At 46.4% G+C, this 18,873-nt stretch overlaps 1 protein-coding gene across 2 annotated transcripts in view; it reads left to right on the top strand.

Moving 5' to 3' along the window:
- Nucleotides 1-18,873, top strand: part of HSPD1 (heat shock protein family D (Hsp60) member 1) — a 270,102-nt gene that overhangs the window by 91,268 nt on the left and 159,961 nt on the right. For both annotated transcript variants that reach the window (XM_077275640.1, XM_077275641.1), the window contains exon 8: nucleotides 18,492-18,591. In XM_077275640.1, the coding sequence (XP_077131755.1) occupies nucleotides 18,492-18,591 (100 nt within the window). The remainder of the gene's footprint in view (nucleotides 1-18,491; nucleotides 18,592-18,873) is intronic.

Here is an 18,873-nt window from a genome sequence, read left to right as displayed (position 1 = left end):
CAGTGTTATTATAATGCTCCGGAATAACAATATCTGCCCTAGGCTGAGCCTCTGAGTAAATAATTGCCCCTCACTTTATTCCCAGCACATAATATGACCCTCACTGTCCCTCTTATGGTACATGCCATCCACACTACCCTCTCTCTCTTTTCCATACTTCACACTGCCTTCTCATACGGTGTCCCTCATAGAGAGCCCAGTCTCTCTACTGTGCCCCTTCATTACACTCCTCCTACTTGGCATACTGTCTCCTCCTGGCTGTTACCCTCACACTACTCAGTATCTATTATGTGTCCACTCACACTTTCATCCCCCCATACTGTCTGCACACATTTCTAATAGCCTCCTCCTGTACATCCCCCCCCTGCTAACATACCCCTTTGCTCTCTCCATATTTCCTCCTCACACATTCCCCCCTCACACATTCCCCCGACTCCCCATACTGTCCTCACACATCCCATCACCGTTGCTCCCAGTACTGTCAGCACACATTTTTCCCCTCGCTACTGTGTCCACCCCCGTCTCCCCACTCACCCCCACAGAATATATCCACTGCCCTTCCGATAGAATAAATCCATCCCCTTCCACAGAATAAATGCACCCTGCCCCACACATGCTAAATAAATTCCAGCCCCCCCCCCCACGTACACACTGAATAAATCCCCCACACACACTGAATAAATCCCCCCACACACTGAATAAATCCCCCCACACACTTAATAAATCCCCTCACATACTCCCCATAAACCCACCCCACGCTGAATCTTCGGTGTCTTCAGCTCCACAGCACAGGAGCACTTACCACCAAGTCTCTTCTTTCTCCTGCGCGCCGGATAGTGACGTCAGCAGCGTGATCACATGACTTGATCACGCTGCTGGCGTCGCTCTGACCCGGCAGTCAGAGCCTCAATTGTACTCGCAGCTGGTAGATGTCTGCGAGTACAATTGATCTCCGGGAGCCGGCGCGCTGCAGCTTCTCTGTGCCGGCTGTCAGCTTGACAGTCGGCACAGAGAACAGCTGACTCCCGTTCCCCGCGGCACACCCGACCATGTGTCGCGGCACACTAGTGTGCCGCGGCACACTGGTTGAAAAACACTGCTATAGACAACAGAAAATGTGTGACTAATTATGGGTATACCGAGGAGGTATATCGGAGCGCGTTACCCATGTCCTCAGGACTTTCCTACCTGCTGGATCTATTACTCTCCAATCTCCCATCTCCATGGTTACATAAAATACACATGTCACTCACCCTGATGTACACATCCTAGATCTGACAGTCTTGCCCGGGGGAGGAAATTGGAGTTTTAACCAGTTTCAGACAAGTTTTCCCTTGTAGAAAACCTCCCTTTGTAGCTGGACTTTGACAAGCAGGTCAGATCCTACTCTGTCCCTACCTGTCTAAGGCTACGTTCACATTTGCGTTGTGCGCCGCAGCGTCGGCGCCGCAGCGCACAACGCAAACAAAAACGCGGCAAAACGCACGCTAAAACGCTGCGTTTTGCGCCGCATGCGTCGTTTTTGCCCGAAAGTTGGACGCAAAAAAAATGCAACTTGATGCGTTTCTTGTGTCCAACGCTTGCGGCCATGCGGCGCAAAACGCAGCACAACGCATGTCCATGCGCCCCCATGTTAAATATAGGGGCGCATGACGCATGCGGCGCCGCTGCGGCGCCCGACGCTGCGGCGCTGACCGCAAATGTGAACGTAGCCTAAGAAGTTTACAATGTGAGAGATGGATCCAGGAGGTGCTCAGCAACCCTGACCGAAGTAGGAGTAGTCAGGAGCACTTACAGTTAGGTCCATATATATTTGGACAGACAACATTTTTCTAATTTTGGTTATAGACATTACCACAATGAATTTTAAACAAAACAATTCAGATGCAGTTGTAGTTCAGACTGTCAGCTTTCATTTGAGGGTATCCACATTAAAATTGGATGAAGGGTTTAGGAGTTTCAGCTCCTTAACATGTGCCACCCTGTTTTTAAAGGGATCAAAAGTAATTGGACAGATTCAATAATTTTAAATAAAATGTTCATTTTCAGTACTTGGCTGAAAACCCTTTGTTGGCAATAACTGCCTGAAGTCTTGAACTCATGGACATCACCAGGCTCTGTGTTTCCACCTTTTTGATGCTCTGCCAGGCCTTCACTGCTGTGGTTTTCAGTTGCTGTTTGTTTGTGGGCCTTTCTGTCTGAAGTTTCGTCTTTAACAAGTGAAATGCATGCTCAATTGAGTTGAGATCAGGTGACTGACTTGGCCATTCAAGAATATTCCACTTCTTTGCTTTAATAAACTCCTGGGTTGCTTTGGCCTTAGGTTTTGGATCATTGCCCATCTGTAGTATGAAACGACGACCAATCAGTTTGGCTGCATTTGGCTGGATCTGAGCACACAGTATGGCTCTGAATACCTCAGAATTCATTCGGCTGCTTCTGTCCTGTGTCACATCATCAATAAACACTAGTGACCCAGTGCCACTGGCAGCCATGCATGCCCAAGCCATCACACTGCCTCTGCCGTGTTTCACAGATGATGTGGTATGCTTTGGATCATGAGCTGTACCACACCTTCCCCATACTTTTCTCTTTCCATCATTCTGGTAGAGGTTGATCTTGGTTTCATCTGTCCAAAGAATGTTCTTCCAGAACTGTGCTGGCTTTTTTAGATGTTTTTTAGCAAAGTCCAGTCTAGCCTTTTTATTCTTGATGCTTATGAGTGGCTTGCACCATGCAGTGAACCCTCTGTATTTACTTTCATGCAGTCTTCTCTTTATGGTAGATTTGGATATTGATACGCCTACCTCCTGGAGAGTGTTGGTCACTTGGTTGGCTGTTGTGAAGGGGTTTCTCTTCACCATGGAGATTATTCTGCGATCATCCACCACTGTGTTCTTCCGTGGGCGCCCAGGTCTTTTTGGATTGATGAGTTCACCAGTGCTTTCTTTCTTTCTCACGATGGACCAAACTGTAGATTTTGCCACTCCTAATATTGTAGCAATTTCTCGGATGGGTTTTTTCCTGTTTTCGCAGCTTAAAGGAAAGGTGCCGCAATTTTGTTTTTGTATTAAAAATGATTGTTTATATAAACAATTATCTTTAATACAAAATTATTTTTTTTAACCTTAATATCTTTTTTATTATTAATAATTTTTGCAGCCACTGGGCGCCGCCATTTTGCTTTGCAGGAGTGTAAGAGTCCCTGCACGACATTTACACTCTGCATTTACGGCAGCCCTGTGCATAGGACTCAGCAGTCGGGAGCCGACCGCGTTATCTCCTGCTCTGATCTGGCCACGCCCCCTGGGCTGTCTCCACATCACAGCAGAGGCAGGAGGTCGGCGCCATGTTTCTTCAGCCCACAGTGTGTGAGCTCCACTGTGACTGAGAGCTGTGCTGTTGGAGGGGCAGCTCCAGCTGCCTCTCCTTTCACACTGTCAGCAGTCGGCCGTTCCCTGTCCTCTGCTGCCTGGTGCCCTGGCTCAATCTCTAGAATCGCTAGAGAGGGTGAAGTGCTGGGGTCTGATGTCCTCTATCAGGAGCTGCAGAGAGGTAACAGGGGGGGGAGGGGGAGAATCTCTGTGCTGCTCCGACCCGACCCTGCCTCACTGCAGCCACTGATCAAGGACATCAGACCGTGTATCTATCACTACACTGTGCTGAGCCATGTATCTAATCCTCTCCTGTATGATAGTCTGCTGTGCCCTGTACCTAATCCTCTCCTGTGTGATACTATGCTGAGCCGTGTATCTAATCCTATACTGTGTGATACTGTCTGCTGAGCCATGCATCTAATCCTATACTGTGATACTATGCTGAGCCATGTATCTAATCCTATACTGTGTGATACTGTCTGCTGAGCCATGCATCTAATTTTATACTGTGATACTATGCTGAGCCATGCATCTAATTCTATCCTGTGTGATACTGACTGCTGAGCCGTGTATCTAATCCTCTCCTGTGTGATACTGTCTTCTGAGCTGTGTATCTAATCTTATCCTGTGTGATACTGACTACTGAGCCGTGTATCTAATCCTATCCTGTGATACTGTCTGCTGAGCTGTGTATCTAATCTTATCCTGTGATACTGACTGCTGAGCCGTGTATCTAAGCCGTTCCTGTGATACTGTCTGCTGAGCCGTGTATCTAATCCTATCCTGTGTGATACTGACTGCTGAGCCGTGTATCTAAGCCTATCCTGTGATACTGTCTGCTGAGCCGTGTATCTAATCCTCTCCTGTGTGATACTGACTGCTGAGCCGTGCATCTAACCTCTCCTGTGTGATACTGACTGCTGAGCCGTGTATCTAATCCTGTCCTGTGTGATACTGACTGCTGAGCCATGTATCTAATCCTCTCCTGTGTGATACTGACTGCTGAGCCGTGTATCTAATCCTCTCCTGTGTGATACTGACTGCTGAGCCATGTATCTAATCCTATCCTGTGTGATACTGTCTGGTGAACCGTGTATCTAATCCTCTCAGGCACTCCTCTCCCCCCTGCATATCTTTCCCCATTACACACACAACTCAATGCATGCGATAACCGGAGCTGCAGGGGTCATGCTGTATTATGGCATTATGTGAGATCTATATGACGGTATTATGTGATCTGTATGGTGGTGATTATGCTTGATCAGTATTGTGAGAATTATACGGTGGTATTGTGTGTGATCTATATGGTGGTATTATGTGAGAACACTGGCAGTATTATGTGTGATCTATATGGCGGTATGTGAGAACACTGGCGGTATTATGTGTGATCTATATGGTGGTATTATGTGAGAACACTGGCAGTATTATGTGTGATCTATATGGCGGTATGTGAGAACACTGGCGGTATTATGTGTGATCTATATGGTGGTATGTGAGAACACTGGCGGTATTATGTGTGATCTATATGGTGGTATTATGTGAGAACACTGGGGGTATTATGTGTGATCTATATGGTGGTATTATGTGAGAACACTGGCGGTATTATGTGTGATCTATATGGTGGTATGTGAGAACACTGGCGGTATTATGTGTGATCTATATGTTGGTATTATGTGAGAACACTGGGGGTATTATGTGTGATCTATATGGTGGTATATGAGAACTGTATGACAGTATTGTGTGTGATCTATTTGATGGTATTGTGTGTGATCCATATGGCTGTATTATGTGTGCTCTATATGGTGGTATGTGAGAACTGTATGACAGTATTGTGTGTGATATATTTGATGGTATTGTGTGTGATCTATATGGCGGTATTATGTGTGATCTATATGGTGGCATTATGTGAGAACACTATGGCAGTATTATCTTCAGAAAGCGGACCCATTCTATGGTGGTTCTGGCTGAGCACTTGCTCGCGGGTTTGGGGTAATAGAGGGGGCAGCATGACCTCCAGTTAGGTGCAGTCAGGGCTGGTCAGGCTGCTGAAGAGAGGGGTCTCATTTTTATTGTTACTATATGGCTACATTTCCTTCCCAGCGTCACCCCGTACTTCGCCTGTCGTCTCACTTTCACACATCACCAGGACAGGATGGAGAAGACAGGATCTGAGGAGGGGAATGGGGTCTTAGCATGCAAAGTCTGGATCAGAACAGGCCATCAATCCGCAGAAATGTTTCCTGGATTTCTGTGGAGCAGACGGTCCATCCATGTGTATAAAAGACAGTGCTCTATGTACAATCCCTGGCTGCTCCGCGCACCAAACAGGGGGCCCCCATAGACCAGCACACTGCTCTCCTGAAATACTCTGCGCTGCGGTCACCCTGCTCCCTCCACCACATATCTCCCAGAATCCTTGCTGGCTGCCATCCTCGGTGACTGTCTACTTGTCAGTGTAAGGCTGCTTTCACACTAGCGTCAGTACGGGCCCGTCGCAGTGCGTCAAACCGACGCATGCTGTGAAAGAAATGCCCGACGTGGTAGCGGATGTAGTCTTACGACGCTTCCGCTGCCCCATTGTAAGGTCCGGGGAGGAGGGGGCGGAGTTTCGGCTGCGCATGCACAGTCGAAAATGGCGGACTCGACGCACAAAAAAAACGTTACATGTAATTTTTTTTGTGGCGGTGGTCCGCCAAAACACGACTCAACCGTCACACGGTGGTTGCGACGTGTGGCAATACGTCGCAATGCGTCGGTAATGTTAGTCTATGGGGAAAAAACACATCCTGCAGACAACTTTGCAGGATGTGTTTTGCAGGATGTGTTTTATCTCCTGAACGACGCATTGCGACGTACAGCCAACAACGCTAGTGTGCAAGTAGCCTAAGGCTGCCGTCACACATTCAGTATTTGGTCAGTATTTTACCTCAGTATTTGTAAGCCAAAACCAGGAGTGGCTGATAAATGCAGACGTGGTGCAGATGTGTCTGTTATACTTCTCCTCTAATTGTTCCACTCCTGGTTTTGGCTACAAATACTGAGGTAAAATACTGACCAAATACTGCTAGTGTGACGGCAGCCTTACTCTGCAGTCACCAACAAAATGGCTGCTCACTGGGTTCCTGAATATCATCCTCTTATCCCTTAGCAAACACCCAGAAGGGAAGGAGAGGAGTGACATCACACACACATCAGCAGACTCCGCCCATAATTACTGCAGTGCTGTAATGTGAGCTTGTTGTACACGAGGTTTTTCTGAAATTTCAGCAGCTGCTCCCCCTAGTGTTTAAAAGTGGAAATTCCAAAACTTTTCAAATTATTTTTCATATTTTACTAAATTATAAACAAATGATAATAATTTTTAAGAAAATGTAAACATTAATTCTTTACATTTTTACAATTTCTGTAAAAAAAATTTTTTTGATGGCACCTTCCCTTTAAGGAAGGCTTGTTTCACCTGCATGGAGAGCTCCTTTGACCACATGTTTACTTCACAGCAAAGCCTTCTAAATGCAAGCACCACACGTCAAATCAACTCTAGGCCTTTTATCTGCTTAATTGAGAATGACATAACGAAGGGATTGCCCACACCTGTCCATGAAAGCCTTGGAGTCAATTGTCCAATTACTTTTGGTCCCTTTAAAAACAGGGTGGCACATGTTAAAGAGCTGAAACTCCTAAAGCCTTCATCCAATTTTAATGTGGATACCCTCAAATGAAAGCTGAAAGTCTGAACTTCAACTGCATCTGAATTGTTTTGTTTAAAATTCATAGTGGTAATATCTATAACCAAAGTTAGAAAAATGTTGTCTCTGTCGAAATATATATGGACCTAACTGTAGTAGGGACCCTCAAATCTCGACTCCAGGAATGTCTTTCTGATGAACTTCTTTACCAGCACGTAGTCACCAGGTTGGAATGTATGGGTACCTTCAGTGGAATCTGGACCTGGAATGGATGATAAAACTTGTACATGTGTTACTGACAGTTCTTTAGTAAGGGCAATTACATAACTTACAAGAGTATCACTTCCTAAGGCTAGCTGTTGTGGAAAATATTGACCCAACCTTGGAGGCCCCCCAAAAAGAATCTCGAATGGTGTGACTTTAGTGGAACCCCTTGGAGTGTTTCTGACTGAGTATAAGGCAATGGGCAAAATGTCTGTCCAAGTCTGACCTCCTAACTGGCTTTCAGTAATTTATTTTTGAAGGTGCCATTCAGTGTTTCTACTTTCCCACTGCTCTGGGGGTGATATGGAGTATGTAAACCCAAATCAGCTCCCACTAATGTTCATAGTTCCTTAGACAGTGCTGCAATGAATGCGGGTACTTGGTCACTCTCAATTACCTCTGGGACCCCATATCTGCATACTACTTCAGTCATCAGTCTCTTAACAGTCACTCTGGCAGTCATGTTGGTTACTGGATAGGCTTCGGGCCATCCTGAGAACATGTCAGTCACTACCAGTACATACTCGTACTTCCCCTACTTTTGGCATTTGAATGCGATCAATCTGAATCCTCTGAAAGGGATAAAGTGGTTTAGCCAAATGTTTCTGAGTAACTTTCTGAGGCGGTGCTGGATTGCATGTTGCGCACACACAAGGCAGCAATATTTTTGGGTGACAGTAGAGATTCCAGGTGCCATATAAGTCTTCCAAATCAGGTCATTCATCTGATTCTTGCCTCTGTGGGTGATACCGTGTGCCCATTCTGTCACCGAAGGGTACAGATTACGGGGTAGACAGACCTTTTTGTTCATCCTCCAGACTCCATCTTCATCCTTTTTAGCTCCTCCTTGCCATGACTTTTCATAATCTGATGTCTTGATGTAGATGGATAATCCTCATAAGAGAGGCTTTAGTCCCTTCTTCAGTGTCTTGTGACACGTACACCGATGCTTTCTCTTTCCCAAATGGATACACAGCATAGGTTTTTGCTGTTTTGTCAGCAAAGAAGTTCCCCCTTGCTTCTGGAGAATCCAATCTCCCATGGGCTTTGATCTCGATCACTGCAACCTCTGAAGGTAGATCTAGAGTGACCCCAAGTTCTTGCATGGTAGCAGCATGTTTTAGAGGAGTTCCACTGGATGTTCGGCAGTATCTGGGCAGCCAGAGGATACCTAAGTCATGAGCCACTCCGAAAGCGTATCTTTAATCCGTGTAGATGTTGACCACCTTCTCCGTCGCTTCCCGACAAGCCAATGTCAAAGCTTTAAGTTCCACTTCTTGTGCGGTGGTAGGGATCCGGCTGAGATGACCTGGTCATGTGTAACCATGGCATATCCCGTATGGAACCTTCCTGTTTCATCTGTAAATCTGGAACCATCAGTGAAGAACGTCAGGTCAGCATGTGGGAATGGGTCTTCAGACACGTTTTTCTTGGAGGCTACTTCCTGCATTTTTTCAAGACAGTCATGATCCTCCTTTGAGTGTGTAGAGGCATCTTCTCCGAGAGCATCAGTATCATCATCCACATCCCCCCTGGAAAGAGGAAGCAGCGTGGACGGGTTGAGGATGCTGCAGCGGACAAGAGTGACATTATCCAGAACCAAGAGCGAACATTGGAGTCTCATATGACGCTGCACCAACAGATGTTTAGGTTGCAAGAATAGCATTTATGTCGTGTGGAGCCATTAAGAGAACTGGATGTCCTCAGATGATATCAGAATTTGTGATTCCAAGAGCTGGTGCAGACTGTATGGCCTGTTTAAGAGCGTAGAAAGCTTCCACGGATTTGGTACATAGTGGAAACGCTGATGTCTTGAGGTCATCGTACAATGGCTGCATCAGCTTGGAGGCATCTGGAATCCATTGGCGACAATAAGTGATAGGTCAGCCAGCTCATCCGAGGCCCGTGTCTTAGGTTCTTGGCAGAACTCAACACCAGAGTCCCATGTCTTATCACTGGCAAGCGAGTCATCATTGAACACGATATCCATAACAGGCCAATATGCATCGCCTGCTTTAAGATTTGCCAGGGAAATGAGATCTTGCCACTTGGCTGGCTAAGTACTTTGGAGTTGAAGCATGCTTCTGTAGAAAGGCATCGGCTGTTTTTCTGGATCTGGAAGTTGGTTCAACAGAGTAGCAGCTTGCTGGGGTGTAAACTTGACTTAGAGGGTGGGCTCCTCTGACATGAGCTTTGACACTGTTGGTGGTGGCACCTGAGGGGGAGTAGAGATAGCACCGAGAGTACAGATGTAGTCCCTTGTGTATGAGGAGCCGGAGGAGGTAACAGTCCTGGAATGAGGGGCTCTATTTGGGCAGCTCCAGTATCATGGTGTGGGATCCAGGTGACACAGGCAGTCTTAAAAGCTTTAACAGTCCTGTCCTCATTAATGCGAGTTATTGCTGCACGAAGTTGTTGAGCACTAACGTCTGGATGAATAGGGTCATAAGTAGGGGTCACAGCGTGTATGATCATTCTACATGGAAGATTGCCAGCTTTAGTCACCGCTACGTCCCCAACAGCTATCTGACCACGTGACTCAACAATGATTCGACTGTCAGCTTGAATAGTCGCCCCTCCTGCTTCCACTATAGCTCTAGCTACACCTCCATTGTGCTCTAACCGAGAATTGGCAGCATTAACAATAGCGTCTGTCTCCATTGTTATGTCACCCTTTCCCACTGCTAACAAGGGTCCCTCAGGAAGTTCCTTTTCAAAAATAGGTTGCCAACATTCCCTCCCCTTTGTGCTTCCTGTGTTGTTGGTATCCCCCTCTCAGATTTAGCCCCCCCCCTTGATACAGTTGCCACCGTCCCATACAGGTGTGCGCTTGGCTGCGAGACTGCCTGTGAGGTATAGGGTTTGGTAGACTGTTTGAGAGTGCTGTTGTAGTGGAAGCATTGGGAGGAGAGGCCATTGCTTGGAGCATCTCATGTAGGTGTGCAGCTGAATTGGCAGTGGAAGTGACAGTAGAAAGGGTCGGTGCCGGGGACAATCCAGGTGGGAGTATTGCTGGATTCACGACAGGAGTGATAGGGGAAAGGGTTGGTGCCCCATTGGAAACCACTGAGATTGGAAACATGGGTAAAGCCTGTTCACTTCCCGAAGGAATATAGTATTGGCTGTTAGTGGTAATTACTGGGTAACAACGATTTAGTGATGTGGTGTGTAACCTTAGTCTGAGATGTTTACCACCAGGAGCAGCACTTTTGCCATCCACAAAATGGCTGCCGTCATCAGAATAAGCACATTTGCCATTACATTTAGCACATAGCTCTGGGCCACCATTATACGGTGGTGGCCGCTCACAGGATATATTTTTGTAATACACACAACTCAAAACTCTACTCTTTCTATTCCTTTCCTCTTCTACCCAATTTTCTCTATACAGACTTTGAGACTCTTTCCCACGCCCTAGCAGTAGACAACAATCCATTATCTTCTAGGATACCTTTTTTTTTTTTTTCTAAGACCATCTTCCACTCCAGGGGCTGTAACCTCCCCCCTTCTGGCATTCCACACAACTTCCACTAATTTACACGGGTCTAACTTGCTATCTGAATTTGGCTTAGTGCCAATACGGCAGAACTGCATTAATTTCTCCATCTTTCTATAGATATACAGTATATATATATCTATCTATCAAGATAACAAACACCAAACGAACAATAAGACGGGGGAGATGACTCAAACCTGAGATTCTAAAGGGAACTGAGTCTGCAGTACTCAGTTCCTATTCCTTCTTGTCACGTGGTCCCTGTCTAACTTCCGTGCTCCGTACTTTACAAACCAATTATTCCCTACTTAATCAAATTGCTCCCTAACTTACCGGTCCCCGTGCAGAGTCAACTCACTCGATGTCACCAGGCAAAAACTATACATTTATTTATTTGTCTCGAACTGAGTCATTTCACTCCAAGTTTTAATGAGCCGCTACACAATTTATTAGGCCTGAACTGAGTCATTTCACTCCAAGCTTTACCGGGCCCCCCCTAGGCCGAGTCAATTCACTCAAGGTCCTAGTCTCTCTCTTATACAGAACTGAAAATCTTATCACAGGCGACAACCGTATACCACAGACAAAAAAATATATATATTTTTTTTTTCTTCTACTTGCTTGATTTCTTCTCTAAAAACTTGCTTTTCCTGTTCTACCACTTGCACGCTTGCTCTCCTCTAAAAAAAAAATAAAAAAAATAAACTTGCTTCTCAACTACCTGTCATCTCCCCTCTTCACAACATGTAATAGGCAGTAGGCAACTAAAATATGTGACAGTTCTTGCAATTAAATGACCAGCAGCGGAGAGACCCTTTCTGCCGTCTTACAGATACCAAGAAAACTGGACACGGTCAGGCAATCTGCACAGGATACCCCGAAGGACACAAGGTAAAGACTACAGATTATAAAAATCAGCAGACTTACTGTGTTCTGATAAGGAGGTGATCAGTCTCCAGGTTCGGGGTATTCAGTGCGTCCAGCCGTTCCACTCGTCAGTCCTCAGGGTTCAGGGCTCTCCTCTGCTGGCCCCAGGTTGGGCGGCCAAATATGTTGGGTTGAACAATTAATAAAATGTTCAATTCTCTAGTTGCCTACTCCTGGCCTAATGGATATTGATCAGGTGCGCACCAAAAGAAATACACCACACAGTTGGATGTATACTCCTTGATCAATCTGTGGCTCAGCTCCAAGAAGGCCTTTATTTGGCTTAACCCCTTCCCGACATGTGACGGAATAGTACGTCACATGTCGGGACCCCCGCTTTGATGTGCGCTCCGGCGGTGAGCGCACATCAAAGTCGCGACATGTCAGCTGTTTTTTACAGCTGACATGTGCGCGCAATAGCGGCGGGTGAAATCGCGATCACCCGCCGCTATTAACTAGTTAAATGCCGCTGTCAAACGCAGACAGCGGCATTTAACTACCGCATCCGGCCGTGCGGCCAGATATGAGCGCATCGCCGACCCCCGTCACATGATCGGGGGTCGGCGATGCTCCTCCATTGTAACCATAGAGGTCCTTGAGACCTCTATGGTTACTGATCGCCGGTGGCTGTGAGCGCCACCCTGTGGTCGGCGCTCACAGCACACCTGCAATTCTCCTACATAACAGCGATCTGATGATCCCATGGAGGCTATAGAAGCATGGCAAAAGTAAAAAAAAAAAAGTTTTTAAAAATGTGAAAAAAATTAAAAAAATATAAAAGTTTAAATCACCCCCCTTTCGCCCCAATCAAAATAAATCAATAAAAAAAACCCCCAACCTACACATATTTGGTATCGCCGCGTTCAGAATCGCCCGATCTATCAATAAAAAAAAAGCATTAACCTGATCGCTAAATGGCGTAATGAGAAAAAAATTCGAAACGCCAGATTTACGTTTTTTTGGTCGCCACGACATTGCATTAAAATGCAATAACGGGCGATCAAAAGAACGTATCTACACCAAAATGCTATCATTAAAAACGCCAGCTCGGCACGCAAAAAATAAGCCCTCACCTGACCCCAGATCACGAAAAATGGAGACGCTACGAGTATCGGAAAATGGCGCAATTTTGTTTTGTTTTGTTTTTTGCAAAGTTTGGAATTTTTTTTCACCACTTAGGTGAAAAATAACCTAATCATGTTAGGTGTCTATGAACTCGTAGTGACCTGGAGAATCATAATGGCAGGTCAGTTTTAGCATTTAGTGAACCTAGCAAAATAGGCAAGCAAAAAACAAGTGTGGGATTGCACTTTTTTTGCAATTTCACTGCACTTGGAATTTTTTTCCCGTTTTCTAGTACACGACATGCTAAAATCAATGATGTCGTTCAAAAGTACAACTCGTCCCGCAAAAAATAAGCCCTCACATGGCCAAATTGACGGAAAAATAAAAAAGTTATGGCTCTGGGAAGGAGGGGAGCGAAAAACGAAAACGGAAAAAGCTCCAGGGGTGAAGGGGTTAAAACACGTCTTATATATTTTCTGTAAGGGGGCTCGGTTAGCTCTAAAATGGGAGTGATCGGATGTATTCCATTGGTTAGTGGGTTGGGCAATGAGCAAGTCCATGGGCGGATCCATGAGGTAATCAGGGTGGGTTGGTCCATGAGGTCATCAGGGTGGACGTCACTGTGGGTGGATCCATGAGGTCATCAGGGTGGGCGTCACTGTGGGTGGATCCATGAGGTCATCAGGGTGGGCGTCATCTTGGATACCAGAGCACATGGCATGCTGATACGGGAAATGGCAGCCATCTTTAGTGTCTCGCTTTGATCTGAGAAAGCTTAAGTAAGGTTAAACAATACACGTTATGGGTCGCTTCTCTCAATCTCTTATGTCTTGAGGTTAATTAAGTATTTGATCTTATGGCTCTCCTCAACAGATATATGTATGTCGCGCTGTGAGTGGGGGTAAAATTCCGTGCCAATATCGCTGATTGGTCGTGCCCGGCTGGCTGATCAGCAAAGTGTGGTTCAAATCTGGCACCAATTCGCGGACGGACTGCGCCTGTCGCTGATTTGTCGCGGCCGGCCGGGCACGACCAATGACCGAATCAGTGTTTAAATCCCACACCAATATCGCTGATTGTTCGTGGCCGTCTGGGCGCAACAAATCAGCGAAGCTTAGTTCAAATCCCACGTCAATTCACGGCTGGACTGTCAGTCGCTGATTGGTCGCAGGATGTCGGGGGTTCGGGGTGCAGTGTGCAGCGCTTGGTCGCAGGATGTCGGGGGTTCGGGGTGCAGTGTGCAGCGCAGCCCACGCAGTGTACAGCGCAGCCCACGCAGTGTACAGCGCAGCCCACGCAGTGTACAGCGCAGCCCACGCAGTGTACAGCGCAGCCCACGCAGTGTACAGCGCAGCCCACGCAGTGTACAGCGCAGCCCACGCAGTGTACAGCGCAGCCCACGCAGTGTACAGCGCAGCCCACGCAGTGTACAGCGCAGCCCACGCAGTGTACAGCGCAGCCCACGCAGTGTACAGCGCAGCCCACGCAGTGTACAGCGCAGCCCACGCAGTGTACAGCGCAGCCCACGCAGTGTACAGCGCAGCCCACGCAGTGTACAGCGCAGCCCACGCAGTGTACAGCGCAGCCCACGCAGTGTACAGCGCAGCCCACGCAGTGTACAGCGCAGCCCACGCAGTGTACAGCGCAGCCCACGCAGTGTACAGCGCAGCCCACGCAGTGTACAGCGCAGCCCACGCAGTGTACAGCGCAGCCCACGCAGTGTACAGCGCAGCCCACGCAGTGTACAGCGCAGCCCACGCAGTGTACAGCGCAGCCCACGCAGTGTACAGCGCAGCCCACGCAGTGTACAGCGCAGCCCACGCAGTGTACAGCGCAGCCCACGCAGTGTACAGCGCAGCCCACGCAGTGTACAGCGCAGCCCACGCAGTGTACAGCGCAGCCCACGCAGTGTACAGCGCAGCCCACGCAGTGTACAGCGCAGCCCACGCAGTGTACAGCGCAGCCCACGCAGTGTACAGCGCAGCCCACGCAGTGTACAGCGCAGCCCACGCAGTGTACAGCGCAGCCCACGCAGTGTACAGCGCAGCCCACGCAGTGTACAGCGCAGCCCACGCAGTGTACAGCGCAGCCCACGCAGTGTACAGCGCAGCCCACGCAGTGTACAGCGCAGCCCACGCAGTGTACAGCGCAGCCCACGCAGTGTACAGCGCAGCCCACGCAGTGTACAGCGCAGCGGGCACCATATCCCTGTTTAAAAAAAAAAACAAAAGAAAGTTATATACTCACCCTCCGGCTGCCCCTGGAACCAGCCCAGGCCTTTCCCGCTCCTCACGCGCCGCTCCAGTTCCAAGAATGCATCGCGAGACCGCTACGTCCTCTCCGGTCATTGCCGCAATGCATTTTTGTGACCGGAGTGGCGCGCGAGCAGCAGGAAAGGCCTGGGCTGGTTCCGGGGGCCGCCGGAGGGTGAGTATATAACTATTTATTTAAATTTTTTTTTTTTTTTACAGGGATATGGTGCCCACATTGCTGTATGCTACGTGGGCTGTGTTGTATTCTACGTGTGCTGTGTTGTATGCTACGTGGCTGCTATATACTGCATGGGCTGTGCTTTATACGTGGCTGTGCTATATACTACATAATACGTGGCTGTGCTATATCCTGCACCCCAAACCCCCGACATCCTGTGACCAGTCAGCGACAGACACAGTCCAGTCACTAAATGACGCAGGATTTGATCCACGCTTAGCTGATTTGTTGCGCCCAGACGGCCGCGACCTATCAGCGATATTGGCGCGGGATTTAAAAAACGCTTCGGTCATTGGTTGTGCCCGGCCGGCCGCGACAAATCAATGACAGGCGCAGTCCGGCCGCGAATTGTCGCCGGACTTGAACCATGCTTGGCTGATAGGTCGCACCCGGCTGGCCGATCAGCGATAGTATATATCACGATAGTATATAGCACAGCTCACACAGTATTACATAGCCACGTAGTATATTGCACAGCCCACGTAGTATATAACGCAGCCCACGTAGTGTATAGCAATGTGGGCACCAGCCGACGTAGTATATAGCAATCCATAAAAAACAAGAAAAAAGCTGAATGGCACTAAGAAACAGGTGAGTACTCACTGTTTGAGCAGTCTTAGCAGAGTCCAGTAGGATGAGCTTAGTCGACAACCCCACCAAACGGTAATCCACTGGAATAAGGCGTGCTTTCTTGAAAAAACATTAGTGGAAATCCGAACAGGAAGAAAATAGCAGAACCATACAAGTCTTCCAGTAAAAAAAACCTTTGTCCTTTATTTTAACAACGTGCTGTGGACATGGTTACAGAGGGCAGGATAATTGCAAGACGAACTGGTTAGGTTAATGGACTACGGACGTTTCGCATGGTATACGCTTCAATGGGTCCAGATTCGTATATTGCAATGTGGGCACCATATCCCTGTTAAAAACAAAAAAAAACAAACAATTAAAATAAAAAATAGTTATATACTCGCCCTCCGGAGGCCCCCGGATCCAGCCCAGGCCTTTCCTCCTCGCACGCCACTCCCGTCCCAAGAATGCATTGCGGCAATAACACGTGAGGATGTAGCGGTCTCGCAAGACCGCTACGTCATATCTGGTCATTGCTGCAATGCATTCTTGCGACCGGAGCGGCGCGCGAGGAGTAGGAAAGACCTGGGCTGGATCCGGGGGCCGCCGGAGGGTGAGTATATAATGATTTTTTAAAAATATTTTTAACATATGTATTTACTATTGATGCTGCGACTTGGAGTTTCCATTAAACAGACAGACGGAAGTGACGCTCAGACAATTATATAGATAAATGCAATCAAATCTGCAGACATGTTATAGACTAGAGCATAGGGGAGCAGAGTAGATTGATGTAAAGTTTGGTGAGAAAAGATGCAGTATAACTTGTGTGTGTTTGATGTGGATTGTTTCCCGTGTGTGTATACAATATTTGCTCTGGCAAAAATTGAGACCACTGCAAAATGTTCAGTTAGTCTGATTTTTGTCTTCATAGGTACATTTTTGAGTAAAATGTAAATTGTTCTCTTAGTTATATAACTTCTGGCAAATGTCTCTGAATTTCCAAGCAATACATTTTGCATTTTTTTTTTTTTTTTTACAAAGAAAAATGGTCAAAATAAAAAAAAAACAAAAAAAAAAAACACTGCTTTCAGACCTCAAATAATGCAAAGAAAACAAGTTCATAATAATTTAGAAACAACAATACTAATGTTTTAACTTGGGAAAGAGTTCAGAAATCAATATTTTGTGGAATAACCATGATTTATAATCAGTTTTCATGCATCTTGGCATGCTTACCACCAGTCTTTCACACTGCTTTTGGGTGACCTTATGCCACTCCTGGTACAAAAATGTAAGCAGTTCTTTTTTGATGGCTTGTGACTATCCATCTTCCTCTTGATAACATTCGAGAGGTTTTCAATTGAGTTCAGGTCTGGAGTTTGGGCTGGCCATGACAGGGATTTGATGTGGTGGTCCTTCATCCACACCTTGATTGACCTAGCAGTGGGGCATGGCGCATTGTCCTTCTGGAAAAAACAGTTCTCAAGAGTTATGTAATATTGCCTGAGCAGAAGGAATCAACTTTTTCTAGGATAACCTTGTATGCGGCTTGCTTCATACGTCCTTTGCAAGGAACAACCTTCCCAATTCCAGCCTTGCTGAAGCATCCCCAGATCATCATCGATCCTCCACCACATTTCTCAGTGGGTGCAAGACACTATGGCTTGTACGCCTCTCCAGGTCTCCGTCTAACCATTAGATGACCAGTAGTGATGAACTCGTTACTCGAGATTTCTCGAGCATGCTCGGGGGTTCTTCGAGTATTTTTTAGTGCTCGGAGTTTGTTTTTCTTGCTGCAGCTGAATGATTTACATCTGTTAGCCAGCATAAGAACATGTGGGGGTTGCCTGGTTGCTAGGGAATCCTCACATGTACTTATGCTGGCTAACAGATATAAATCATTCAGCTGCGGCAAGAAAAACAAACTCCGAGCACTAAAAAATACTCGAAGAACTCCCGAGCATGCTCGAGAAATCTTGAGTAACGAGTATATAAGCTCATCACTAATGACCAGGTGTTGGGCAAAGATGAAAATTAGACTCATCAGAGAAGATTACCTCACTCCAGTACTCTATGGTCCAATTTTTATGATATTCAAATCTTCAGATCATTTTGTGGCAAAAAAAAATATGTTTTTTATTTTGACAGCTCATTTTTATAAACTTCTGTGAAGTACTTGGGAGTTCAAAGCGCTCACCACACATCTAGATAAGTTCCTTAGGGGTCTACTTTCCAAAATGGTGTCACTTTTGGGGGGGTTTCCACTGTTTAGGCACATCAGGGGCTCTCCAAACGCAACATGGTGTCCGATCTCAATTCCAGCCAATTCTGTAAACAGTAAAATGGTGCTCCTTCTCTTCCGAGCTCTGCCGTGCGCCCAAGCAGTGGTTTACCCCCACATATGGGGTATCGGCATACTCGGGACAAATTGAACAACAACTTTTGGTGTACAATTTCTCCTGTTACCCTTGGAAAAATAATACAAATTGGATCTGAAGTAAAAAAAAAATAAAACATTTTTAATTTAAATCTTCATTTTTATTTTATTTCTGAAGTTTGACACCATTTCTTGCATTGTGTAACTGTTCTAATGATAAATTTGTGCCTTTCTAGATTAAAGGTTGGTCTTCAAGTGGTTGCCGTGAAAGCCCCAGGTTTTGGAGATAACAGAAAAAATCTGTTAAAAGATATGGCATATGCCACTGGTGGAGTTGTAAGTAAACTTTAAACTTGAGTAAATGTGGTGTGTGTGTGTTTAACTTGTATAGTAGTTTTCAAAAATTAGAAATGTTTTAAATTTGTCTTATCAATTAACAAAATGCAAAGTGAATGAACCCAAGAGAAATATAAATCAAATACCGTATTTTTCAGACTATAAGACGCACCGGACCATAAGACGCACCCCAAATTTGGGGTGAAAATTGCAGAAAAAAAGATTTTTTATAAGATGGGGGTCCGTCTTATTGTCCAAATTTACAGTATCTTACCTGAGGGC

This window comes from Ranitomeya variabilis, chromosome 7 (genome assembly GCF_051348905.1).
Source record: "Ranitomeya variabilis isolate aRanVar5 chromosome 7, aRanVar5.hap1, whole genome shotgun sequence".
NCBI lineage: Eukaryota > Metazoa > Chordata > Amphibia > Anura > Dendrobatidae > Ranitomeya > Ranitomeya variabilis.
Note: the sequence above shows the minus strand (reverse complement) of the source record. Positions and strands in the feature narration are given on the sequence as shown.